General features: G+C 38.7%; 8 protein-coding genes across 9 annotated transcripts; 2 read left to right on the forward strand and 6 right to left on the reverse strand.

Annotated features, from left to right (window-relative positions):
• Positions 1-925: 925 nt before the first annotated feature.
• On the forward strand, positions 926-2,459 carry LOC9318005 (putative daunorubicin C-13 ketoreductase DnrU). Its single transcript, XM_021029112.1, has 6 exons — positions 926-941; positions 1,223-1,379; positions 1,446-1,551; positions 1,822-1,888; positions 2,016-2,044; positions 2,144-2,459. Exons 1-6 carry the CDS (start codon positions 926-928, stop codon positions 2,354-2,356), a joined length of 588 nt encoding a protein of 195 aa, XP_020884771.1. The 3' UTR covers positions 2,357-2,459.
• A 1,502-nt stretch (positions 2,460-3,961) lies between these two features.
• Positions 3,962-5,812, reverse strand: LOC9316143 (probable thiol methyltransferase 2). Of its 2 annotated transcripts, none has more exons than XM_021029496.1 (8): positions 5,643-5,812; positions 5,423-5,553; positions 5,061-5,147; positions 4,816-4,916; positions 4,630-4,729; positions 4,503-4,549; positions 4,336-4,414; positions 3,962-4,237 (listed from the first exon to the last, which is right to left on the reverse strand). In XM_021029496.1, the coding sequence occupies exons 1-8, from the start codon at positions 5,719-5,721 to the stop codon at positions 4,181-4,183; spliced, it is 681 nt and encodes a 226-aa protein (XP_020885155.1). In that variant the 5' UTR covers positions 5,722-5,812; the 3' UTR covers positions 3,962-4,180. The 2 variants fall into 2 exon arrangements, with proteins under 2 accessions (XP_020885155.1, XP_020885154.1); XM_021029495.1 differs by having other exon boundaries at positions 5,423-5,556.
• A 91-nt stretch (positions 5,813-5,903) lies between these two features.
• LOC9318006 lies at positions 5,904-8,248 on the reverse strand. The gene is made up of 6 exons (XM_021029491.1): positions 7,849-8,248; positions 6,975-7,169; positions 6,694-6,810; positions 6,449-6,598; positions 6,292-6,350; positions 5,904-6,212 (listed from the first exon to the last, which is right to left on the reverse strand). The coding sequence occupies exons 1-6, from the start codon at positions 8,071-8,073 to the stop codon at positions 6,077-6,079; spliced, it is 882 nt and encodes a 293-aa protein (XP_020885150.1). The 5' UTR covers positions 8,074-8,248; the 3' UTR covers positions 5,904-6,076.
• Positions 8,249-8,511: 263 nt separating this feature from the next.
• On the reverse strand, positions 8,512-10,882 carry LOC9318007 (outer envelope pore protein 37, chloroplastic). The gene is made up of 6 exons (XM_021029490.1): positions 10,317-10,882; positions 9,826-9,912; positions 9,486-9,665; positions 9,250-9,344; positions 9,018-9,138; positions 8,512-8,790 (listed from the first exon to the last, which is right to left on the reverse strand). Exons 1-6 carry the CDS (start codon positions 10,743-10,745, stop codon positions 8,659-8,661), a joined length of 1,044 nt encoding a protein of 347 aa, XP_020885149.1. The 5' UTR covers positions 10,746-10,882; the 3' UTR covers positions 8,512-8,658.
• A 2,924-nt stretch (positions 10,883-13,806) lies between these two features.
• LOC9318008 lies at positions 13,807-15,826 on the reverse strand. The gene is given in 4 exon segments (XM_021026993.1): positions 13,807-14,264; positions 14,266-15,072; positions 15,074-15,457; positions 15,582-15,826. Coding segments are annotated over 4 exon segments (1,368 nt in total). The 5' UTR covers positions 15,588-15,826; the 3' UTR covers positions 13,807-14,093.
• A 95-nt stretch (positions 15,827-15,921) lies between these two features.
• On the reverse strand, positions 15,922-18,821 carry LOC9318009 (la-related protein 6B). The gene is made up of 10 exons (XM_002881897.2): positions 18,065-18,821; positions 17,912-17,993; positions 17,719-17,813; positions 17,573-17,644; positions 17,421-17,500; positions 17,221-17,323; positions 17,081-17,128; positions 16,930-16,998; positions 16,578-16,742; positions 15,922-16,503 (listed from the first exon to the last, which is right to left on the reverse strand). The coding sequence occupies exons 1-10, from the start codon at positions 18,644-18,646 to the stop codon at positions 16,195-16,197; spliced, it is 1,605 nt and encodes a 534-aa protein (XP_002881943.1). The 5' UTR covers positions 18,647-18,821; the 3' UTR covers positions 15,922-16,194.
• A 53-nt stretch (positions 18,822-18,874) lies between these two features.
• Positions 18,875-22,310, reverse strand: LOC9318010 (inositol 1,3,4-trisphosphate 5/6-kinase 4). Its single transcript, XM_021026992.1, has 12 exons — positions 22,091-22,310; positions 21,862-21,897; positions 21,523-21,715; positions 21,163-21,257; positions 20,873-20,941; positions 20,486-20,691; positions 20,201-20,351; positions 19,908-20,021; positions 19,741-19,803; positions 19,497-19,642; positions 19,280-19,409; positions 18,875-19,203 (listed from the first exon to the last, which is right to left on the reverse strand). Exons 1-12 carry the CDS (start codon positions 22,214-22,216, stop codon positions 19,060-19,062), a joined length of 1,473 nt encoding a protein of 490 aa, XP_020882651.1. The 5' UTR covers positions 22,217-22,310; the 3' UTR covers positions 18,875-19,059.
• Positions 22,311-22,373: 63 nt separating this feature from the next.
• On the forward strand, positions 22,374-24,664 carry LOC9318011. The gene has a single exon (XM_002880030.2). It carries the CDS (start codon positions 22,617-22,619, stop codon positions 24,498-24,500), a length of 1,884 nt encoding a protein of 627 aa, XP_002880076.1. The 5' UTR covers positions 22,374-22,616; the 3' UTR covers positions 24,501-24,664.
• Positions 24,665-24,670: the final 6 nt, after the last annotated feature.

Raw genomic sequence — 24,670 nt, forward strand, 5'->3', positions numbered from 1 at the left:
AAACAAAAATACTTTACATATTTAAAACTTTAGTTAAAATAAAAACCTTTGAAATAAAAACATTTTGTATAATAAAAAATATAGTTTTTAAAAAATAGTTTACATAATAAAAATATTTGTAAAAAACAATAAAAAATAATATAAGTGTTAAATTTACTTGCGTGAAAAACGGTTGAACTAATAACACGGACTTTCGGACCCGTATGATGGGACGGCATGCTTAGTCCGGTTTGTTTTCAATGGCATTGAAATTTAACACTTAGATTATTTGAAAACAAAAATACTTTACATATTTAAAACTTTAGTTAAAATAAAAACCTTTGAAATAAAAATATTTTGTATAATAAAAAATATAGTTTTTAAAAAATAGTTTACATAATAAAAATATTTGTAAAAAACAATAAAAAATAATATAAGTGTTAAATTTACTTGCGTGAAAAACGGTTGAACTAATAACACGGACTTACGGACCCGTATGATGGGACGGCATGCTTAGTCCGGTTTGTTTTCAATGGCATTGAAATTTAACACTTAGATTATTTGAAAACAAAAATACTTTACATATTTAAAACTTTAGTTAAAATAAAAACCTTTGAAATAAAAATATTTTGTATAATAAAAATATAGTTTTTAAAAAATAGTTTACATAATAAAAATATTTGTAAAAAACAATAAAAAATAATATAAGTGTTAAATTTACTTGCGTGAAAAACGGTTGAACTAATAACACGGACTTACGGACCCGTATGATGGGACGGCATGCTTAGTCCGGTTTGTTTTCAATGGCATTGAAATTTAACACTTAGATTATTTGAAAACAAAAAATATTTTATAGTAAAAACATTAATTAAAATAAAAAAACGTTTGAACAAAGAAAACCAAAGAAATTTCGAGAAAAAACAGCGAAGAGAAAAAAAAAATAACTATGGCGCCTAGCCGAAGTGGGCGGCCGACTCAACTCATTGAGTCACATGGCCGACTAATAATTTTGCAATTAAGAGTTGTTAACAAAATAAGAAGATGCAGATGCTTATATATATATAGGACCAATTCCAAAGACCCTTTCCTCTAACAAACCGATGTGGGACTTTTGTATAACGCCGACTTTCCTTGGGTCGGCTTCAATATATGTCAATCGGCCCAATCAAGTAAATTTGAACCGTCTAAACCAGAACGTAAACCGGATTAACATTTGAACTTGCGCTTTCTGATTTTTGTTAAGTTATATTGTCGATCTGGGACACAACATGTCTCATATTTATCGAATTGCAGAAACTCATACTTGAAGATCAAGAAGCTTCTAGTTGTTGCTTGCTAAAGCCCAGACACAGTGAATATAAGAAAGTAATTTTCTTTTGTCCCACATCGAACCATCTGCTAAAGCCCAGAGTGAGTTTGGTCTCCTCTTCGTCTTCTTCGTGCTTTCAATGCCTAGTTTAGTCTACAAAGCCATCGATTATTCCCCAGAAAAAGTATTTGATCCTTGTATTCGGCTCTAATTTCTTCACGAGTTCGCAGTATCAAGTTGTTAGTCTACAGATTCTTGTTCAGGTACATGAATTTGATGAAGGAGGCGTTGCGTTTTATATGCTCATCTAATTTCTGGAGGATGGCTTTGTTTTGGAACATTGCCCTCCTTTTTTCTTACTTCCAATTGCTTAAAAAGAGTATCTTTGGCTCAAAATCAAGTTCCTCTTCTTGCTCCAAATCCAATCATTCACACACACCTATTTGTGTTATCACTGGTGTAAGTCATTCATTCTCTTCATTGCCTCGGATTATGCAATCTAGTGTTAGTTTCTGTTTTTGAATTCATTGCAGGCTACTTCGGGACTTGGTAAGGCCACTGCGTTTGCTCTATCAAGGAAAGGTTTCTACGTTGTTCTTGGTAAAAGAGTGTTGCTTTGGATCTCTTGTTCGATTATCTCTTATTGATATGGAGAGGATGACTTGGAACATGTCTTTTATCATATATTCAAACTGAATTATAAGCAGAGTCTTTCTTGATTTTGCAGTTGGAAGATCATCCCACTTACTATCAAAGGTTTTCTACGGTCCCTTTGATTTTCCTTGTACCGATAGATAGAAGAACCTCCTCTTTCACCTTTGTTGAATCTTTGTAATTGCCACTTTCTGTTGACAGACCTTGAGTGATATTAAGAGGCAGAATGAGAATGCCCAACTCAAAGCTTTTGAAGTTGACATTTCGTCTTTTCAATCAGTTTTCAAGTTCAGAAACTCTCTAGAGCAATGGCTTTTAGATTCAGATTTTCATTCTTCAGTCCAGCTTTTGGTGAACAATGCTGGAATACTGGCAACATCTAGTCGGCCAACCATTGAAGGCTTTGACAGGTAAGATTTTTTACTTGTCTTGGTTATTAAGAGAAAGAAATTACAGATTACTTTTGTAATGTTTGTTCATTGATTAACCGTAATAGATGTCTCCTAGTCCTTGTACATGTTTTGTTTCGCCACACTCTCTCTCTCTCATGACCAAAACTAGAATTAGCCGGGAATGATGGGCCTTATTTAAACTTGGAATTTTTCCTCCAAATGAAAACATTTTACATGATAAAAAATAGGGAGACTCACAAAATGCCCATTTTTTTATACCCTTTTCAAAAATGTCTTCTTTGGCTGTCCATTTTTAAAAATACCCCCTTTTATGTACAAAATGACTAAATTACCCTTCTTTTAATAAAAGATATCACAAATATATAAGGAAATATAACAAAATTAGGTCCACAAAATACAAAATATTTTTTGGTGGAAAAAGTGATCCCGCAATTTTTCCCGCCAAAACACTTGTAAAAACTTGTAAAACCTTTAAAATACCTTGTAAAATTTTCCCGTAAAACTTTTTCCCGCCAAAAAATTTTTTTTGCGGGAAAAGTGATTCAGCAATTTTTTTGGCGTTAAATTTTTGGCGGGAAAATTTTTCTCGCCAAAAATTTACAAGGTATTTTAAAGGTTTTTTACAAGGTATTTATAAGGTTTTACAATGTATTTTAAAAGGTTTTACAACGTATTTACAAGGTATTTATAAGATATTATAAGATTTTACAAGCTATTTTATAAGGTTTTTACAAGTTATAAGGTTTTACAAGTTTTTTATAAGGTTTTACAAGTTATAAATACCTTATAAAACCTTATAGGTACCTTGTAAAACCTTTTAAAATACATTGTAAAACCTTACAAAACACTTGTAAATACTCTGTAAAACCTTTAAAATACCTTGTAAATTTTTCCCGCCAAAAATTTTCCCGCCAAAAAAATTTCGCAAAAAAATTGCGGAATCACTTTTCCCGCAAAAAAATTTTTTTGGCGGGAAAATTTTTTTGCGGGAAAAATTTTTACGGGAAAACTTTACAAGGTTTTTTAAAGGTTTTTACAAGTGTTTTGGCGGGAAAATTGCGGGATCACTTTTCCCGCCAAAAAATATTTTGTATTTTGTGGACTTAATTTTGTTTCAAATAAGGGTAAAATGGTCATTAAAAATTAAAAGAGGGCAAACTTAAAAATAGACTCTCAAAGGGGGCATTTTTGAAAAGGGGTATTGAAAAAGGGGCATTTTTAACAATTTCTCTTTTAATAATTACAAACGGAAACATTGGACCCATTTATCATCTAGACGTGTAATCCATTTATCATAATAGTCACTCGGTTCTTACTATATAGATCCAAAATTGTAATCTTTATTGATGTATAGAGAGAGCCATGGTAGTGTGATTGTGATGGTATTTGAGGAATCATTACAGTGAATTCTTCTTCTTCCATCTGCCAACTTTTTCCATTCCCTGACTATTGATTTCAAACTTTAAACTTTTATTTTTCACAAAGAAACTAGAGATTGTTTCAGAAGATTTTAATTGTTTTTTTTTTAACCTTGCGTGTAGCAGGAGCAAGTTCGTTATCCACAATAGAGATTACCTTAAATCCTAAGGGAATCAAAAGCTCTTCATAGCTACATAACATTTTATAACCAAAGTGGAGATATTAAAAAAGTTATGGAAAAGATTAGGGTCGAATGAGAAATGAAAATTTATCAACATGTGTTTACAAATACTTATTCAGGTTCGGAGGTTCCCATCTCTTCCCTTTCAATGGCCCTACAAGTTTAGTTTATCAGTGACAAATTCACAAAACATCCACATTGAAGCATATGAGCATTCATCGCAAATCACAAGGTGGAGTGAAATGTGGAAGATTTCTTCCATCTTCCAAGCTTCTCCATACCCTGAAATTGATTCCAATGTAACATTATCTTCCGAATATTAAAAATTCTCCACTGAGTTATCTCTGAAGGCATATTTGAAAGTTTATGTTAATGTTTACCTTGCGTGGTCCTACAGCAAGTTCATTATCCACAATGGAGATTGCCTCAAAACCCAGTGGAATCAGAACTTTTTCATACCTAGGCATTGAGAGATTACAGAGTAAAGATTAAGCAGAATATTTCAGTGATGTTGCTCTTAGTAAAAGAGATAACAGTAGATTCTTACTCAGACACAGATACTTTGTAAGGAGGACCTCCAGAACGTTCATCGATCTGCACAAGGACACATTTTTCAGTAACTACTGAAATGTTAGGAAACGGATCAGAGAAGAGAGAGATGCAATGATTCTTACAGGAAACATCAATGTTATAAGCTCTCCATCGGGTTTCAGAAGTTTCTCCATTTGCTGTGCCCATAGAGGTCTCACGCCAGGTTCAAAGGCACAGAAGAAGCTGCGAGAATGGTCATAATGCAGTCATATATAAGCTGAAGTCACATTTGTATGAACCAGAAACACACAGCTAGATTATATACATACGTATAATCGAAAATGAGATCGAATTTTTCAGCTGGCTCCCAAGTGAAGAAGTCTTCACTCAAGAAGGAGAAGTATTTTGAATTGGGCAATGAAGAAAACTTCTGCATTGAGATTAAACAAAATGTGTTATAACCTACGAAGTTCTAAATAGGTATCAGAGGCAAGACTCCGACTCAAAACAAGTATTGTTAAAACCAACAATGCACGCATGTCCATCTCATGTTCCGAATCGAAACTATTCAAACCTTTGTTGATCGCTCAACCGCAGTTTTAGATATATCTAGTCCAACGACATGACGATCAGGGGAGGCCATTGCCACCACATCATAACCCTTCAAAACAATAACATCTTAGACTTAGTAAGAAAATCAGCAAGTCAAGCAAAAACCAATGATACAAGGCAGGTGTATGTACAACAGAACATATCCATCAGTACTACTCAATGGCCACAGTTTCACTAGCAGAAAGCAAAATTTAAAGAACAAAGTGGCTTTAATATCAAGAAAAGACGAGTTCTTTAACTTTCTATCAAGAAAAGAAGCTGAAGCGAGTTTGGTTTGCAAGTGTTGACTCATTAAACGAGACAAAAGAGTATTGAAGAACATACAGTTCCACAGCCAGGAACTAGAGCTCTGCCATTAGGCAAAGAACCAGTCTCGACGAGACGCACAATAACCGGAGTTGGTTTTCCCAAGTCCCATGGAGTTGCTCCTGCTTCCCAACTCTTCTCCCAACCACCACCTAAACCATTACACACCGAACAATAATGCTTCCTTCAGGGCAAAAGAAGAAATTGATCTGAGAAAATTTTGGGGTTTGTTGTCTACCAGAAGAATTCTCGCTCATCAGCCGGTGGAATAAATCACGGGAAGATTGGAGTGACGTAGCTTTACCGGCGTTTTCCATCTGATCAGCGAACGCAAACCAATCGGCGACGACTAAAGAGAGAATAAATGTTTCTGCGTAGAAGCTAATCAAGTTTTGTGCTTTATTATATTAAAAGTCATCTTTTTTAATTATCTTCTTTGTAATGGAATCCACCGGAGCTAAATTGTTCTGTTGCAGAGATGTGATCTGACAAATAGTAGTTGAGAAATAAATAATCTTATAAAAATAGCACTGATGTGTATCAAAATCTAGACAAAAGAATATAATTGGTTGTGTGTGTGTTTGTTTAATCAAGAAGATTTTCATAATTTACAACGAGGCTTATCTTAGCTTCTCTGTTTTGTAACGAGAAGAAGATAAAAGAGTGAGAGAATCAATCGAGGTAGAAGAGAGTGACAATCTTGCGTAGATTTTTAGCTTCTTGACATGTCTCCATGAGAAGCTTACTGTCATGAAACGCGAAACAGATCACTTGTTGTACTTGTGATATGATGTCCATATTACACAGCCTGTACCAAAATATTTAACCAATCAAAAGATCAGTTTCTATCTTCACCAAAGTAGATCAATGGTTTTTTATTCACCAACCTGCTGGCTTCTAATAATGGCAAATGGTCATTGTGTGGCTTTTCTACCACGTTTTGTACCTGTAAAATGACACAGCAATAAAGAAGAGTTTCAGACCTTAATTGGATCCAACAGGGTTGCTTCTCTGGCTTTTAGCAGAAGTACCAGTTTTGCTTACTTTAGACAAGAGTTCCTGGCTCTCAGGAGGTTGTTTTTTCAAACTTTGGGGTAATATTACTGTAAGCAGCTCTGGTCTCTCTGCTCTCAATGCACCTCTGATCACTGCCGCATTAGTTCCAGATGCACCTGATGTATATATATGATTTTTCTGCAAGAAACCGAATTATTCGAGACATGTTTTAGGGAAACTTTAAATGGAAAGATCGGAGTCAAACACAAGAGGATGAAGTTCTAATGACTTACGGTTATAACCATGGCATAGCTAAGTATCTCAATCAGTTCTTGATGCATGAAACCCATATTTCTTGTCCCAAAGAAGCCAATTGATCTAGGCCCTTGTTGTTGTATCGCTAATAGCTCCTGTCGATTTAAACATACACGGTTACAAATGGCTAAAAGACTCATGATGTTCCAAAAGCTGCCAATTAGCATGTATAGTTACAACATAAAGCCAAAAGATTGATATAAGAGTTTAATGTCCTTATGTAAGGCTGCGTGATGAATTTGCAGAGAACTAGTCTTACTTGTATGTAATCTACATCAGCAGCGGGTTTTAGCTCTGAAACCGCAACTGAACCAGATCCTTCAACGATAGCCTGAGCTTGAGTCGGAATCCTGAGCCCTGAATCTTCATCCGATTCAAGCACACATTCAATGTGGTCATCTTGATCTGTCAAGATTTCTGTGTTCTCTTGATTTCTCGTGTGTTCAGGTAAGCACTATACACAGCATATAAAAAACAGAGTCACTAGAAGTACATCATTAGTGAAAAGTATAACTGCAAATAGATTTTTGGGAAGAAAGACACAAACACAAACTCTCACGCTTACACCTATCATAAAGCAAATTCACGAAACTTAAAGAAACCAATATCTTCTACAAATCAAAGATGATGTTTCAAGAAGTAGAGAAACATGCTTTCATGACCAAGAAAACCTAAACGCAGTTAAAGTGAACTAGAGAGCCAACTTTGAGACAGAATCACCTCCTACAACAAAATCTTCATCATGAGAAGACATTATGTACATGGTAAGATACAATGTAGTCTTATAAATACACACTAAGGGCTCAAAGACACAGATACAATCATGAGAAGTTTTTGATATACAATGAACTCATGAATAAGTCAGCAATGGCCATTAAAACTGGAATCTCACCTAACTAGTACATTGAAGACGAAAGCGATACAGAGTAAATAACACCTAGGATAAGTTTCAGGTATAAATCTATTAATGGGAAAAAAATACAATCTTTGATGAAACAAAAGATGGATCATTCTAACACAGTCCTAAGAATTCAAGCACTTTGCGAAATTGATCAAACAAATTCTGATCAAACAATTTAGCACAAAAACTCAACGGGAATTAGCAAACAATGAGAGGGAGAATCAAACGATACCATGGTAACACACGGAGAAGAGGATCTGAATCTCCCAGAGAGAAGCTGTGACTGGGAAGGACAAGAGGTAGAAGAAGAAGAAGAAGAAGAAGAAAATCGGCGATTGAAATTAGGGTTTTTCGATCTGAACGGAGAAGGAGCATGGAAAGAATCTGGGGGAGGAGGAGAAATCAGAGAAGTTGTAAGAGGAAGAAGAAGTAGCCTCAGAGGTAGAGACGAACTCATCTCTCCCACAACACTGTCTTCTTGATTTGATACTTTCTCTTCTCTCCGCAGATATTTGAGAGACAAATGACAAATCTTTCAGTTCTTGATTTTTGTCGGAACTCTTTTTCCCGTCGGATTGAAGAAGAAGAAGAAGATAAACAACAACAACACAACACAACACACAGACCAAATGCATACAAAAACAAAACATACAATAACGGAGGAAATAAGCGAACAATATTTTATTTATTTATTTTTCGTGTAAGAAGAATATTCCATGTTTGCATAATTTTAATATTAGTGGTTAAAATTGACTTTATGTTATTATGGGTTAAAAGGTTAAAAGGTAAAAGCAATGTAACTTTTTTATACGGGAAACAAAAAATTAGCAACATTTATTAGTCTATACTCTATAGTCTCACGTGTGAAAAAGGTCATTTAAAGAAGCTATAGAAATACAAATGCAATTATTCTCTCTAATATTTTGTATCTTGTTCGTTCAATTTTTGCAAAAGATTTGATATATAAGGAGAAAGAAACAACTTTTACGGGTTTTACAGAGAGATAAGAAAATGAAACTAACAAGATGATTCAAAGATTTCATCAGATGTCCCATCTTTTCTTGACTCGGAACATCAAGACTGATGATTTGATGTCATCTTGTGGAACTTGAAGCATGAACTGGACTTTCATCTTCATTGGCGTAGTTTTCACTTTTCCAGCTTCATCCCCCACCTGCCACGATTTAACAAGAGACTCATGGTCACAACTCACTCAAAAGCTAGCTCAAGAGTGATGGTGTCCTTGGGTCTTATTAGATGGTAGTTACACTAGGTACAATTGTGTAGTGAATGTTATGCTACACATCATAATTGTATGGCTCGGGTTGGGGCTTAAGCGAGCAAGAAGGACATCACTGACTACGAGAAGAGAGAAAAGAAAACAAAAGTTGGATAATTTACCCAGAGAGATGCCCAGCCAAGGCGTACATCAGAATCATAGCCAGCTTTGAGTTTGTAGTCTTTACCATATGTTCGTTTGTACACAGCACTCCACATGTTTGAATCAAAGTTGTACCAATAGCTGCATATATAGATATAGTAATCATCATAATATTATATGAAACTGATTGTAGCAGATGAGATGGTACTACCAGAGTAAGAGGGGAAGAGGAGACACACTGAGGCCACTAACCTCAACTTATCTGAAGGGCTAAACCGACGTTTGAATGCAAATGATGCAGCATTGGAAGGCAGGGAAATGCTTGGGATGAAAGACAATGCATCATCCTGTATGAAAAAGGGTAAAGTTTTGATGTCAAATCCAAAAGATGGGAGAGGAAGGATATTCTCTTGCATGTGCAACTTTGTATAAGTTATTGAATAGTAACACATAAAAAGCAGACAAGGAATTGGGTAAAAGTCAGGAACCTTATAAGCATATCTCAGCCTCAACTCTTCATCTGTGTATAGAGCGGTACAAACACCATTCATGACTTGACGTTTGAGGATCCCGTTAACAGATAAAGTTCTTTTCTGCTTCTCCTCCTCCTCATCTTCTTTTTCTTGTAACGAAATTTCGCCAAGTGGGAATTTAAGAGTCGCTCTTGGCTGCAGGAAGAGAAAACCGTCGAGCATTAAAGTAAGTGTTTAAAGGCAACAAGCTGCAAAGTACTCACAACCAAGCAAGACAACAATTTCCCGGTAATTGATTAAAGTAAACTATGGCAAATGCAAAACCAAATAGACAATGTAAGAGATGGCCACTCACATAACCAATAGGAACAGGTGATGAAAGCTCTAGAGAGTAGCCTGGTTCAGTCAGATTTGCCTCCATAGCAACTTCTCCTTGTTGTGCCTGTAACAACATACAGTTAAACTCAAAAAAATCAGTGAATTAGTAAAAACCAACATAATCAAGGATTGAAACACTAGCCTACAAGCCAAAACCAACAAGGAAATGTTAAGTTTGATTGCTACTGATAGTTAGCTGCACAGATTTCAAATGCCCACTTAGAAACAATCAGATTCTATCTATCATTGTTAGATGCACAGAAAAAAGGAAACCAAAATCAAGGATATAAGGAACCACAAATCCTATCAATTTCAACATCATTCCACAATCAATCACATAAATTGTTCTGTTCCATAGATGGCAAATACGCCCAATTCAACAAATTGCCAAAGTGTTCCCCAGGAAAAAAAAAATCAATCCTTTTATTATTGAAGGGTGATTAATTAGGAAGAAACAGAGAGATGTACCTTGACATTATGAAGAGCTCGGAGCTGAAGACGAGGGTGAACATCGAGAGTGCTCTTGATGAAAGTGTTCTTCTCCTCGACATCATAGAGAACAGAGACGTGTTTGGAAGTAAACGAGACCTGAGGCTGTGAAATCTCGCGCTGGGAATTGTTCTGAAACGAGAGTTTGAGCTTGGCGAGGTTATCGAAGAGCTTACAAGACACCTTGTTTAAGAAAAGGAGACTATCGCTGTCGAATTCAGATGTCACACGGAGTTTTGGTCTGTTTGCAGTCTTGAGAAAGGACAAGGTAGAGCAAGGCGGTCGAGACGGTGGCGATAATTCCGAGGTACCAGATTGAATTTGATGGGTTGGTGAAGGAGAAGAAGAAGGAGGTGGAGGAGGAGGGGGAGTGGTGAGGTTAGGGTTTTGAGAAGATGGATCCGCCATTGGAATTGGATTTGAGAGAATCTATCGCAAAGTCGCGAACACGAGATTCGAGTGTAACAAGTACAAGACACAAGTATGAAACGGACGGTTCTTGTTTTTCTTACTTTTTGATCACTTCACTTCACTTTTTTTTTTTTTTTTTTTGGTTTAACCACGGGGAGACATTGTCTCCCCGCTAATTATTCAGAACAAAAATAAAAAAATTACAAACGGACCGATCTCGGAAACGAAGTTCCTCGACTATCCTCCAACAAAATAGTCTCCACAACACTCGGAGCTAACTCAAACATATGAAAGCCAAGCGGCAAAGTAAAAACATAGTTTGCTAACCCGTCAGCAAGACGGTTAGCCTCCCTATAAACATGCGAAATCCGGACTATCCAGTCCCTTGTAAGAAAGTCATGGCACAAACGTACCAGGAACGACAGGGGGTGCGAATCACTAATCCCTGATTTTAAAAAACCCACCACCAACTCCGAGTCTACTTCCAACTCTAGTCTCGTGATCCTCCTCTCCCACGCGATATATAGCCCATAATACACTCCCCAAAGCTCCGCTAGCGGAGCAGAGCAAATACCAATATTAAGCGCAAAACCGCCACGCCAACGCCCCATACCATCCCGTAAAACTCCTCTCGCCGCGGCCAAGCCTGGATTTCCACGAGAAGCGCCGTCTGAATTCAGCTTCACCCATTCGCCCAGCGGCGGCTGCCAAGCTATTCTTCTCTCAACTCTACCCCCAACATTCTTCTCAACCCTATGAATCTCATTGGCCTGATACACTTCCTTGGCCCAATCTTTCACAAATTTCACTCTATCTCTACACTTTCCGGTCTCGCCAAACACATAGCCACATCTCCACTTCCATCTCCACCAAACTCCAACCGCAAATGTCGTAGACCACTCACAGTCACCCGTTCCTTCCCCCACCCGCAGGTTTCCGTGTAACCAAGTGAGGAGAGGAGCGTTGAAAAACTCTTGTTTCCTCCGTTCTGGTACAAGGCGGCTCCATATTCCCGAAATAGACGGGCAGTCTCTCAAGACATGAATAATCGTCTCTTCACCACCTTTGCATACTTGACAAATATTGGTATCCCCGATATGCCGCCTAAATCTTTCAACATTAGTCATGATAGCTTGATGACTAACTAGCCACAAAAAAGTCTTCACCCTCTCCGGTACTTTAATCTTCCATATCCTGTTATAAAAGCTAGTCATATCCGGTTTGGGAGACTCATCTCTCGTGATCATGGTATACGCCGATTTGACCGTGAACTGTCCATCTGCAGCTTCTCCCCAAGCAATACGATCCCTGGATCCTGTCACGTTATCAACAACTATCGCGGCCAGTTCCAATCTTGTCCTTGGTGTGACATAAGGCACAATCACATTCAAACACCAGCCCGTCCCTTCCTGCCACAAGTCCTTCACCCGCCACTGTAAAACCTCATTAGGTAACTCCATAATAACTCTCTCCACCAACGGTGCATTCAACAGCCACTTGTCGGTCCAAAATCGTATATCCCGACCATTGCCAAGCACCCACCTACTTCCTTTCAACCCCACTTCCCGTAGACCTGCTGCGATGCTTCTCCAGGTCGACGACCCAGGTCTCTTAGCTGCCAGCCAGCCTTGATCTTGTACGCTCCCAACCTTGTATTTTTTTCTCAAAACATGGGCCCAAAGGCTTTCTGTTTCATTCATGAGTCTCCAGCCCACTTTTGAAACTAAGGCCATATTCATATCTTTAGCCTTTCTTAAACCCAAACCCCCTTCTCCTCGTGGTTTACAAACCCGATCCCACGCTATGAGATGTTGTTTCTTTTTTTCCGTGGTACTTCCCCACAAGAAAGCCCGCGCCACCTTATCCAATCCCTCCGTTGTTGATTTTGGTAACACTATCGTGCTCATGACATGTACCGGTATAGCTGAGATCACTGATTTTGTCAATGTTAGCCTCCCCGCAAAACTCAAGGCTCGCCCCTTCCAACCGGCCAGCTTCGATGTAACTCTTTCAAGTACTTCACCAAACGTGTCCTTGTTTATCCTCTTCTGTAAAATAGGCATCCCTAAATATTTTCCCAACTCCTTAGTAGCCTTAATTCCACTTTCATTGCTTATCAAGTCACCCAACTCCCTTGATACATTTTCAGAGAAAAAAATTTTGGACTTCTCCAAACTCACCTTCTGGCCTGAAGCTACACAAAAACTCTCCAACACCTTACAAATCACCCGAATCTGAGAGACTGATGCTTCCGCGAACAAGATCAAATCATCGGCAAAGCAAATATGTGAGAGTCGTGGTCCACCCTGCGATAAACATATGGGCTTCCAATCCTTAACGGCAATCGAACGATCAATCATATGACACAACCGCTCCAAACACAACACAAACAAGTATGGGGCTTCACACTTTTTTTTTTTGGTTTAATCTTTACATTTTCCTTTAATCTGAAATACAGTAAATTAGGGGTCGTTTATTTTGGCCACTATGAAAGCATTTTCTTAACGTTAATTAGGTAGATATTTTTCCGTTTAATTAGTTATGGTTCGCACGTTTTTTTAGTTCAAGAATGTGAAACTATACTTTAAAATAGTGAACAATCAAAGAAATTAACATGTTATTAATATTACATTTGGATAATTAAGTACATCTATATTGTGAAAACAATATATATAGCGATTTACTGCATGTCAAAAATGTAATTTTATTTCATAAACATATTTATTCTAACAAATCTGAATACTATTTTCTCTATTTCTCTTTGTTTCCTTTGTATACTATACTCTCGTCGGAAAAAGAAGAAGTTATAATTGATTTGTAACAGACATGGGCTGTGAGCTGGGCCCTTAGTAATCCAGGCGCGTGAAAATTGGCAAGCTCAGCTCAACTTATTCTCCTCTTTAGCTCAACTTGGCGCAAATAGAAACCCAATTCATAATCGCTCGGAAACCGAGATTAAACCGGATCTGGTTTGACCAAAATGACTAGGTTCAATATGATTTTTCAACCTTAGTGCGAGGAACGAGTGTGCTTTGCTATTTTTTGGTGATGGGTGAGATGAGAAGGCAGCTTTATTTAATAATGAGCAAAAAACTCCAGACAACGTGGCCAGCGAGCACTAGGGGAAGCCGACGAGTTCATAAACATACTAGGAGTAGGAGAAGAAAAGACAGGAAAGTAAGCAATATTTACTAAAATGGTTAATGCTTATTAGATACAACTGAGACGAACCCCTGAAAACGGTTAATGCTAATTAGATACAACTGAGACGAAAAAATATGTTATGAAGACATTACCGGATGTTGAGCAAGAAACTCTTCTTCTGAAACAAGGGCTGCTGACTCATCAGGCTTTCCTCTCTTTGCCTCTGCTTCCTCGTGTATAGGTGGTGGTTGACAGAGATCCCGTTTGGCGCCGCGGAAGAAGCATTTCAGGTCGAGGAGTAGACTCCTCCATGTCAAGAAAATACTGAAAATACTCTTCACTAACCACAAAATCACGCCTATCAGTCACAACTCACAACCTTGTTCACTACCTCGTCCTCCTTATCCTCTTGCTTTTTCTTGAAAGCATTAAAAGCAGTGAAAAACCCTTCAAGAACAGCTTCCATACGAGCCGGCGGGTTACTCTTTCTCGGCATCAGTCCCCAAGGCTTTATTACATTACCATACGCAAGCAGAAACTGAGAGAAAAGAAGCGTATACCTTCCTCTATCATTTCCATGATTCTTTTTCAGAAACGTGAACTGAGTATCAGTAGACACTCTATCCCACATAGCATCCCAAAACTCATTCCCATACCGCACCACAAACAGGGCTGTGAACTTGGTAATACCAAGCTCCTTGCGCATCATGCCTCCTTGAGGGATCCTAACTCTAAACAAGATAAGGTCAGGCGGCAGCCTGAATGTACCCTGAGAATGGTGTTCATTCAGAGGAGGATGCCTCATGGCCATTGGAATGAGTTCAAGGGCTTTGTTCTCGGGGTCAACAAAATACTCATCACAAACCACAAAATCACGCCTATCAGTCTTAACCTTGTCCACTAGCTCCTCATCATCCTCTAGCTTTTTCTTGAAAGCATTAAAAGCAGTGAAAAAACCTTCAAGAAGAGCTTCCATACTAGCCGGAGGATCTTCCCAAGCCCTTATTAGATGACCAAATTGAAGACAAATACGAGAGAAAAAGTGATACCTTGGACCTCCCTTATCCAGAAACTTGAACTGAGTATCAGTAGACACTCTATCCCGCAGAGCCCACCAAAAATAACGCCCATACCGCACCACAAACTGGGCTGTGAACTTAATAATAGCAAGCTCCTTGCGCATCATGCCTCCTTCAGGGACTCATGCCTCCTTCAGGGACTCGGACTTTAAACGCAAAAAGTTCGTGGTTAAGAGCAACTTGCTCCGTGAGGCTAGACTTAAAATCGCATTGAGCAACTAGGCCTGGTGGGAGAGGAGGAGGAGGAGAATGAAGAGGAGGAGACTTAGTGTATTCAGCAATTTTCTGCTTGTAAAGATGGTGATCACGACCTTTGGGGAACACAAAGCTGCATGATGGAATATCAAGGCCAAAAAATATGGTCTTCAGCTTCTCCTCCATCTCCAACCCGCCTCTGGCGGCGGTAATTGAAAGCCTCTCCAACATGATACGTCTCAGATCATCATCATCATCTGGAGGTAGTGGTGGAGTTTCATTCATTTTTTTCTACAACCACAAGGATTAAAAAAACATAGAGAAGCGTGTATTACACGTTTCAGTTTTGAAATGGATTATTATTGGTTTACAAAATTTGCCTCAACAAACTCTAAGAAACACCGTACGTACATACCTCCATAGCCGTGACGCCGAGAAGAAGCGGATCGAGAGAGATCTGAAGCGAATCGGAGAGATCTAACAGAAACGACGAAGATGGAGAAATAGGGCTATATCCCTAATCTACAACCTCCCCAACTGGAAGCGTTCTAAGTTTTCTGATTTGTTACGCTTCAATGTCTTATTATTGGGTCATTTTGCAAACAATGTCTTATTATTGGGTCTGAGTGTATAAGGATACCCAAGTTCACAACATTTAACTAGAATTTTTAACTTAATTAATTATGATCATATGTTAATTGTTACTAATACAATATCTTCTTTTTTGTCAGCTAATAATTGTGACACAAGATAAAAATTTCATTATTTCATAATAAAAGCATTTTAGGGACAAAATATTAACTGAAATTGCTGTTTCATTACACGTACACTATATGAGGAAAATGTTTTTTTTTTCCTTGTAAGAGAAGCGTAATTAAAAAGTATTTCCAAGTAAGACAAATATAAAGTCTGCAAAACTAAACCATTCCCCACGGGAAGGATAAATCTCTCTCTTTCTCTCTTGCTCTCTCTCTATTTATCTCCCTTTTGAACCTTTCACATCACCTCCTTTTCAAAACAGCTCTGGATCACTCTGCCTGAACCATGACCGGCTTTCCCCGTCCCATCGAGAATCCTCTCGTCCCATCAGGCATTCGTGGTCCAGGTGGTTGCTGCTTCCCCATGCCTGGTTGCTCCATGTTGTTCATTGGATTGTTTGAAGGTGGTGTTCCCACTTGATGATGATGATTTCCTCTCCCATTGTGGTAGTGGTTGTGGCTGTGGTTGTTGTTCTGGTTCTGGTTCTGGTGTGGTTGACCTCGTCCTCGTCCCTTTCCTCTACCTCTGTTACGCCCTTTTCTCTGCCCACCCGCTTTCTCATTCCCTTGATCCTCTCCCTGTTATGTGGCAAAGGTTAGAATCATCCATGGATAACAAAGCAGAGACCTAATAACGTATTTGGTCTACTTACTATAATTGGCTGCTCTTGCATATGTGTATCCCATTCCCCAGAACACTCTTCAGATTGTTTCTCAATCGGCTGCTGCTCGGATGTTGTAGCATCATCTTCCTCATGTTCTACTTCTGCATCATGTCCTTTTCTTCCTCGCCCTTGACCTTGTTTTGGTTCCTTTATCTGTATGATAGAGTAATACCATATAAGCCAAATGGAACCAACGTCAACTTCCACAGATCTTTAACCCAGACCGATGACATTTAATTCACAAAATGTTCTCAACTACTAAGATATCTGGACTCTGCTCATTAGAGTGATAATGGACGGGTAAAGGCCTAATGTGTTTGTCAAATTTAAAATCACATACCTGATGCTTTAGCATCAACCGGACTTTAAGACCGCTCCTCCAATTTCCCGCTTCATTTAACTCGGCAACCTGTATAGTAACATGCCTTCAGTTTACCACAATAAGGGTATCAGCATATATAGTCTAAAAATCTAAGTAGGCGAGGCTTTACTGCTTTCTCGGCTAGTTCAACCATCTCATACTCAACAAAAGCATGGACCTATAGGAACATGTCAAAGAGACATCAATTTTGCATCCAGTTAATCCAAAACTATGAGGCAAACACAAAGCCGCATGGGTCCATCTAGTTACCTTGTTACTTAAAAGCGTACCATCGCTTTTGGCTGCTGATCTTGCTGCGGGTGGAGCACTGCTTCCATTATTTTGTGGCTGGCAGGTACGGATGTTCTTCACACTGAAGACAAACACTCATAAGTTTAGAAAACCTCAACTGTATAAGAAAAAGAAAAAGTAGATTCTAGGTTTTATAACATGATCAAACAGTTGTGTACCTTCCAACAGTTGAGAAAATCTTCATCAGATTTTGGTAGCAATGATCCTCAGGTAGATTCTCAGCAATAATAATGCGAGACTGGATATAATAAGATTTATTAGAAAATCAAATACACAATCCTTTATTCATAGCTTTGAATGAGTTAAGTACCTGGAGCTCTTCTATAGCAGACTCAGTGATCGGATTTATGCGTCTCACTTTCTTTCCATCTTCACTAACAAACTGTTAGATGACTCAACAGTTAGAAGAACATCAAATCACGTTATTGACCAAAAACAAAACACACACTAACTCACAAGCTTTGCTGAGTTCTGTAGCACTGCGGCAAGCTGAGAATTACTGTTAATGACAGCTTTAATTTTCTTGAACGATGCAACAACATGAATAGGCACTGAAATCACCAATTAAGAATTGGAACAAAAAGATTATACTTTTTAATGCAAAACGAACTCACGAAGATGCATATGATTTAGCAAACAGACATCTTACCATATCCTTCAGGATCCTTGCAAATGAATCTCATGAGATGATCTGTGGTCGCCAAGTTCAAGTCACTGAAATAGTATTCAACCTGAAACCAAACTGGATTAGATTTAAGATCACAAAGACTTAAAAAAGAGTATCATGTCTGAATCTAATCACCTGATTCACAATCTTCTGGATAGAATCTTCAGGTAAACCAGTTTTCGAATCTATAGAAACAGAAGCTCCAGTTTCAGTTGCTTGGTCGGTCTTAGATTCTCTCTTACTATGATCTCTCCGATCGTTCTTCTTCGGAACCAAATCCGGTTCCTGCTCACCACCACGCTGCTGATAATCTCCGTGATTCCTCACCGGAACATACTGCTGATTCTGATGACGATTGTGATGATGATGAAAGCGATGATGAGGATGGTGATTTTGAACAGGAACCAAGTGAGGCTGGATTGGAACAGGACCAAGAACCGGAGTATTGAAAGGAGGCTGGTGGTGATACATATGAAGCATACCGTGTGGTGGAGGAGGTGGGATAATCATCCTCGGAGGTTGAGGTAGCGGAGGAGTAGTTCGACCAGGAACGAACTCAGGAGCTCCGGCGTTGAGTCGACTTAAGGAGAGAGACCTTAAGAGCGATGGATCTGATGAAGAAGAAGCTGAAGTAGTAGAGGAAGTAGAGTGGGAGTGAGATAGATCATCGGATTGAGTAGGAGGAGTAGACGAATCTAGGGTTTGTTGATCAGCCATGGATGATGACGATAGATGAAGAATTTCCCAAGTAAAGTTAGGGTTTTTACTCTGAAGTGGGATCCTTCTTACAGATTGAGAGAGAGAGATAGAGAGAGCAGATCCCCTGGAGAAGGGGAGAGACCAAAAGAGGCAAAAGTCGCTTCTTTTCGTTTGTTGTTTGGAGAGAGGTTCTCGAGTCTCAAAGGTCGTCTCTTGTCGTGTATTTATAGAATGGGACTTTTGCTCTTATCGACCAAAAAAAAAAAAACTTCACTTGATTGGTCTTAAAATTACAAAATTCCATAAGATATTTATGGTTTCTCAATTATTAGTCTCGGAGTCTGAAGCATAAAGCAGCTTCAGGTCTCTCTGCTCATCATTCCTAAAATAAACAGACAGAAGAGTTCTTTTCGTTTCCCAAAATGTTGGATTCAATGCTTCTCTTGGACATGTTGGTCGAATCTGTTTCTGATGGCTTCCCAGAATGCAGGAACTGCGATGTTATCAGGGACTTCTTTAAACGATGGTAAATAGTTCAAGTCTACTATCACGTGATCTCCTGTTCCTTCTTGAATCTGTGGAGATTAATAAAGAGACAATGTGTAAGTACCTGAGTTATATTAAGGGTCTTGTTATGAGGATGATACTTACAACCACGTCAAAGCCGAAGATTGTGAGATCAAGCTTCTTTCTGAGCCAGGTAGCTGCTTCTGTAACTAGCTCTAGATCAATCTCGTTTACCGGGTTCTGGTTTGCGGAACTAACAGGTAACGATTTTAAGCTGTGGAGGTAACGGAACTACCAAAGTTACAATCTTTTAGCAAGTGAAGGTGATGATGTGTCCATGGAACTGGTAATGAAATCTTACCTGTCAAAGAGAATTGGTTTGAGACCATTTTGCTCGGCTGTTTTCCTCAGACTAGAAGAACTAGGGATCGATTTCTTTATCGCATGAAAGATCTTTTCCCCCAAGACGTAAAACTTGAAAATCCTGGATGAATGGTCCACATACTCCTGCAAATCGATGGTTGTCAAGTTTCTTTGTGCTTTACATCTTGATTTAGTAGTGCTCCTCCCCTAGAATTGGGTATCCAGGTTACATAATGACTTACTTGGATAATGGCAGGAACAGGAGTGTTCAAATCCTTAAAATCCTCCACTCGGAAGACAATGGCCTGTGAGGAAAAACATGAAATTGAGGAAATTTTTTGTTCCGCTGTGAAAAGAGAAACACATATTGCGAGATACCAAAGCTAGAAGGAAAGTGTGAAATATTCACCATGCTGTGAGCATCAGCAACACCACAAGCAACCTGAGGTTTCACAATAGATGGAAGAGAGAGTCCAGCTTTTGACAAGTTCTGAGCCAGATCTGGTTCATCATAGCTGTCAATCTGTAGATAAGGAACTCTGATATTAATTTGCTAAAGTAAACAAGAAAAGCATCAATGTGAAACTATAATGGAGAAGTCAAGAGGCCATACTTGCTGGGAAAGGTCTCAAGAGATACTATCTCAAATCTGAAGCATAAAGAAGATTGACGAGTTAATAAAAATGAGAGGATTTTTACTACCTTGAGAAAGCAGGCGCCTCTTATCTTCCGTCCTGCTGCAGTAAGGTCTTCTAATCCAAGAAGAATATGTTGCATCTTGAGTCGGTCCAGGACAGAATATATATTTTGAATAGGGTCGACTACGGCACAAGCATTTTGATCTTCCATATACCTGCAAGTACCTTATATCATTATGCAAACCTGTACAGAGAGCCTTTAACAAGGTTTCTCATATTTCTGGTATCTATACGCCATGTGCTGATATAGCATAGTGGTAGATTGAAATTAAAGAATCGAGAAGCTTACTTTCGCAGTTCCTCCATGCCAGTAGAGAATGTAACTGCAACAGATGATTTTGAGTCGGAGCAGTTCAGTTCAATGGACAAGATTTCATCAGTTGCTTTGTGGAAAATGATATCAGCGTGTTTGAGTTGAGATGCAAGAGGGAACTCAAACATGAGGGGCAGAAATATCAACCCACATGAAGTAGGATACATGGGTAAAGCACCCCTCTAAGAAAATCAGAAAATTTGACATCGGTGAACATTACATATATAACCATATTACTTTCATGAATCAATAATGACCTAGAGAGTAAAGCATATATACGACCAGCGAACAGTGAGCCAAAAAGTAAGCAATGATCACCATAAAGATAATACTTCAGAGTCAGATTGCAAATAAGGTTTTAACCTTGGCAAAGTCCTCTATCCGAGATGGCTTCATGATGTAAGCAACTATTGCAGCACCATCACCCATTGCCTGTTTTGGGAGGTGATATCAAAAGGGTGATCAAAATACTAATATCGGCAAGACATACAAACTAAAAAATGGAAAATGAATGTGCGATATCAAGCATCTCGAACCACATTTTTTACACTGTTTAGTTCTGGCCTACAATTAGTAATTTCTTCAAACAGACCAGCTTATTTCTCAACTATAAGCGTATTCTAGTCTAAGCCAGAACTGCAGTCAAGACATACCTTTTTGTTTATGCAGCAAATAGTCATCGGCAGCTCCTCAAGACTGTGGATATGAATCATGTTAGGATCCTCATGTGAATCGCCTTGTACAACATCTAGAAACCCAAAAAAATCCAACAAATTTAGGTGCCTCATAAAAGTTATCAGTACCAAAGGAAATTCAGGACTTAAATGTAGCAAAGTTCAATGGCCCATCCTTTTCCTATTAGTGAGAGTTCATAAATCGAAAAGATCCATAATTCGAATCAGGAAGCATGTTTAAAACATTCGAAGAGAAAACTGTTTAGACAATAAATGCAGAAGCTGGAATTTTTGAATTTGTTATCTCTCATGGGACTATAGATTATCTTCATCACTAACCGAGTAGAACAACTAGCTGACTGGGACTAAGTTCACGCAGTGTCTCTTCCTTTCTGCTTGAAGCAACATACAGAATACTACCGTCACTATACCATGCTTTGAGAGTATCACCAAAGGTAACACTTGTCAGAGACGTCTCTAAAGGTAAGCAATTAATCGAATATTCGGCTGCCGTTTTCCTCAGTAAATCCACCTATAACATATTAGAGACAAATCAATCTTATCACTAAGATAAACAGTTAGACAAGGCAAAAATTTGACTTGAACAAAACCGTTTGCTTAAAACATAGAAGAGTCATCACATTCGTGGACTCAAAGTTGAAATAGTTAGTCTCAAACCTTGTTTTCCGGAAGATCAAGTCCATATGAAATTCCCTGCATGACAGAAAATATAATCCAATTTTCATTACAGTAGATGAAGAAAATTAATGTCTGAATTGATCTAAAGTTGAATCCTTTATCATCTAGCTCTCAATTGCGCATGAAAGGGTTTACTTTTGGGGAATCTGCAATGCAGATAAGATTGATGGTTTTGAATTGGAGATAGCTATTCAATTAATCGTGTTACCGTTCGGATCATGGAATAACGAAGCAGCCTGAGAAGCGACGGGACTGATTCCCGCAGACTCGGCGAAGAATCTTCACTCGTAGGACTAAACAGTACAGATTCGTCAAGTAGAACCCCTTTCATCATCGTTCTTCTCTCTCTCTCTATCTCAGCTGAGGAACAAAAGAATAAATCTCAATACACGGTGGCGATTTAGCCGTTAAACGCAGTCGGAATAAAAAGGTGTTGGTTCTTTAACGAAATTACCAGTTTACCCTTACTGTATTGTAAAAGCCTATATAAAAGTTGAGGGTTAAGTCGGTAATTAAAGAAGTAAAGACAAAAGCAAAGCCTCTCCGTCAAAGTTTCGAGCTTTTTCTCATTTAATGTTTGTTGTTCGTATCGTCTCTGCGCCTCCTCCGTCCAAAAAAAATAAAAATAAATTCGTTTTTGACTTTTAAAGAATCAGATCAAGCAGATCGGAAACTGTGAGAACTGGGACACAAAGAAGAGAGATACTTTGGGTTTTTGGTCGAATGTCCGCAGAATGAATCGAATAACGTCTTCTTCCAATGCCCAAACGAAGAAATTTCCTCAGTCTCAGCCGCAGCCGCCGGAGAAAAAGAAGAAAAACCTGAAAATGGAGAGATTTCCGGTGAACCCTCTGAGAGGTTTCAGTACAATAAGCTCTGGAAGCAGTAGTAGCAGCAATGTGAGTGGTTCTGCTTCAACTTCCGGTGAAGCATCCAACGGTTGTCACAGGTTTTTGCATTCTCATTCTTTCTCATCTTCTTCTTCGTTGGGAGTTTTTCCTCGTAGACCAGTGAATTCAGTTGCTAAAACCCCCAAATCTGCTCCAGTTGTGAGTAAACCCTTAATTAGAAAGAAACCAAGCTCTCTTGAGGAGGTTAAGCTAAAGTCCACTCTTACTGAGAAACCCAATTTGCAGAAATCTCAGAGATGTAAGACAAATCCTGTATCTGGAAAGAGACCAACTTGTAAGATTACCATGAAACCGGAGAAAGTTTCGGTTTTGAAGAAACAATCTTCTGTTTCTAGAAATGTTAAGCTTAGAGATCGCCAAACTACGATTAGAGTAGATGACAGTATTGCTCAGAGTACTCCTGTGTCTAAATTAGGAACCGGATCTGATTTGATTTATAGAAGCAACAGTGAAGCTACTGATGATGGTAGACTAAGTAGCAACAGTAGTAGTTATCAAGACAGGACACCACCGGTTCAAGCTTCGGTGTCTCCAGAGATACAGTGTGGATCGTCTATGAATTTGTCTGCATCAGCTCAATCACAAGCTTGTTATGCTGCTGGGCATTTACTCTCTGGTGTTAGTGATAAGAGGAAGTGCAAGCCTAAGGGGATTCTCACTGTGGGTGAAAATGGTTTTGAGGTTGGTAAGGGCAAGATACTGAATGATTCTGATGAATTTGATGAAGGAGATTTTGGTAATGACGGAAGTTGTGATAACATATCTATCATGCCTTTGCCCGCGGATGCGTCAGTGCATTGGCTTTTATCTCCTTGTGATGAGGAGAAAGAACATGAGAATGAAAAATCTGATGATGGTTTCTCCCAGTTGCAGCAAATTGTTGAGTGCGTTGGCCATGAGACTCCTTCGCCAGTATCAGATCGTAGTGCTTCTTCGGATCTATGCAACATTAGTAGTGGTAGAAGTCTTTCGCCCATGGACATATATAAAGAGACAACGAGAAGGATCAGTTCTTCGCTTTCTCCAAATGAGCTTTTTCGGTTCAGAAGATTTATTCACCTTTCCGCCTGTGATGGTGAAGCTTCAGCATTCGACGCTTCCCCTACGTGTGAGCTGGATCCTTCTGAGCATTTGAAAGGAGACAAATCGTCTCCCTTATCTGTTGATACGCTGGGAAGTGAGAATGTTATTCAAACACCTGAATCCAACTCAAGCTTCGACAATTATTTCGGACTCTCATGTTCTCAAGCTGAAATCCAAAAGAAACATGATGTTGGTTCATATTTGGAAGCACTGACAATGAATTTTCAGTCAGCCGGTTTGTCACCAAGGATCCAGGCTTCATCACGGGAGCCGAGCCGTTCAAGTTTCAACTTTGACTCTTTGGCCACATCTTCTAATTCCATTGATCTCTCACAGTTTCAGAGAGCTTTAGTGGACAGAAGTTCTCGTCATCCTTATGTAACACTGGATACAGTGTCAAGGACACATGTGAGAGTAGAGCAAACAAATAGCCACATGCCTGAAATAAAATCCCAACAGATTACAGATACTGAATTTGATATGCAAAATCACAAAGAAAGTGCTGCTCCTCTGGGAATAGAAAGAGAATTACTTCCATTCTCTGCTGCAGAGTCAATAAGCACTGATGGTGGTGGTCTGATTTGTTCTGAGGATTCAAATTGGATGGCATGTTACAAGAATTAACTTCCTAGAAAGAATAGTTTTAGCATCTGTCTCTTTGTAAGTAGGTCCACGTTAGCAAGATACCTAAAGGAAATTTCCTTCTGTTATTGTGTTTATCTCTTGTTGTCTCCACATTTCCACTATAAACAGCATTTTTTATCAGAATATTTGAGATTCTTCAACCATTGACT

The sequence above is a fragment of the Arabidopsis lyrata genome (assembly GCF_000004255.2).
Source record: "Arabidopsis lyrata subsp. lyrata unplaced genomic scaffold ARALYscaffold_4, whole genome shotgun sequence".
Lineage (NCBI taxonomy): Eukaryota > Viridiplantae > Streptophyta > Magnoliopsida > Brassicales > Brassicaceae > Arabidopsis > Arabidopsis lyrata.

What these genes read in the sequence shown, in the direction of transcription:
- LOC9318005 (XM_021029112.1), top strand. An exon ending in CCCACATCGAACCATCTGCT is followed by an intron (nt 1,380 to 1,445) that starts AAAGCCCAGAGT and finishes AGTTTAGTCTAC; the next exon opens with AAAGCCATCGATTATTCCCC. An exon ending in CATCCCACTTACTATCAAAG is followed by an intron (nt 2,045 to 2,143) that starts GTTTTCTACGGT and finishes TTCTGTTGACAG; the next exon opens with ACCTTGAGTGATATTAAGAG.
- LOC9316143 (XM_021029495.1), bottom strand. Translation starts at nt 5,721, where the DNA reads ATGGAAAACGCCGGTAAAGCTACGTCACTCCAATCTTCCCGTGATTTA. An exon ending in TTATAACATTGATGTTTCCT is followed by an intron (nt 4,550 to 4,629) that starts GTAAGAATCATT and finishes GTCCTTGTGCAG; the next exon opens with ATCGATGAACGTTCTGGAGG. An exon ending in TTGCTGTAGGACCACGCAAG is followed by an intron (nt 4,238 to 4,335) that starts GTAAACATTAAC and finishes AATCAATTTCAG; the next exon opens with GGTATGGAGAAGCTTGGAAG.
- LOC9318006 (XM_021029491.1), bottom strand. Translation starts at nt 8,073, where the DNA reads ATGAGTTCGTCTCTACCTCTGAGGCTACTTCTTCTTCCTCTTACAACT. An exon ending in CTTCTCCGTGTGTTACCATG is followed by an intron (nt 7,170 to 7,848) that starts GTATCGTTTGAT and finishes TGCTGTGTATAG; the next exon opens with TGCTTACCTGAACACACGAG. An exon ending in GCTATGCCATGGTTATAACC is followed by an intron (nt 6,599 to 6,693) that starts GTAAGTCATTAG and finishes GGTTTCTTGCAG; the next exon opens with AAAAATCATATATATACATC.
- LOC9318007 (XM_021029490.1), bottom strand. Translation starts at nt 10,745, where the DNA reads ATGGCGGATCCATCTTCTCAAAACCCTAACCTCACCACTCCCCCTCCT. An exon ending in GGCTGAGATATGCTTATAAG is followed by an intron (nt 9,345 to 9,485) that starts GTTCCTGACTTT and finishes TTTTTCATACAG; the next exon opens with GATGATGCATTGTCTTTCAT. An exon ending in AGCCCTTCAGATAAGTTGAG is followed by an intron (nt 9,139 to 9,249) that starts GTTAGTGGCCTC and finishes CTATATATGCAG; the next exon opens with CTATTGGTACAACTTTGATT.
- LOC9318009 (XM_002881897.2), bottom strand. Translation starts at nt 18,646, where the DNA reads ATGGCTGATCAACAAACCCTAGATTCGTCTACTCCTCCTACTCAATCC. An exon ending in ATTTTCTCAACTGTTGGAAG is followed by an intron (nt 17,324 to 17,420) that starts GTACACAACTGT and finishes GTTTGTCTTCAG; the next exon opens with TGTGAAGAACATCCGTACCT. An exon ending in TGCAAGAGCAGCCAATTATA is followed by an intron (nt 16,504 to 16,577) that starts GTAAGTAGACCA and finishes GCCACATAACAG; the next exon opens with GGAGAGGATCAAGGGAATGA.
- LOC9318010 (XM_021026992.1), bottom strand. Translation starts at nt 22,216, where the DNA reads ATGATGAAAGGGGTTCTACTTGACGAATCTGTACTGTTTAGTCCTACG. An exon ending in GGATAGAGGACTTTGCCAAG is followed by an intron (nt 20,692 to 20,872) that starts GTTAAAACCTTA and finishes TGATTTTCTTAG; the next exon opens with AGGGGTGCTTTACCCATGTA. An exon ending in TTGCTGATGCTCACAGCATG is followed by an intron (nt 19,804 to 19,907) that starts GTGAATATTTCA and finishes TTTTCCTCACAG; the next exon opens with GCCATTGTCTTCCGAGTGGA.
- LOC9318011 (XM_002880030.2), top strand. Translation starts at nt 22,617, where the DNA reads ATGAATCGAATAACGTCTTCTTCCAATGCCCAAACGAAGAAATTTCCT.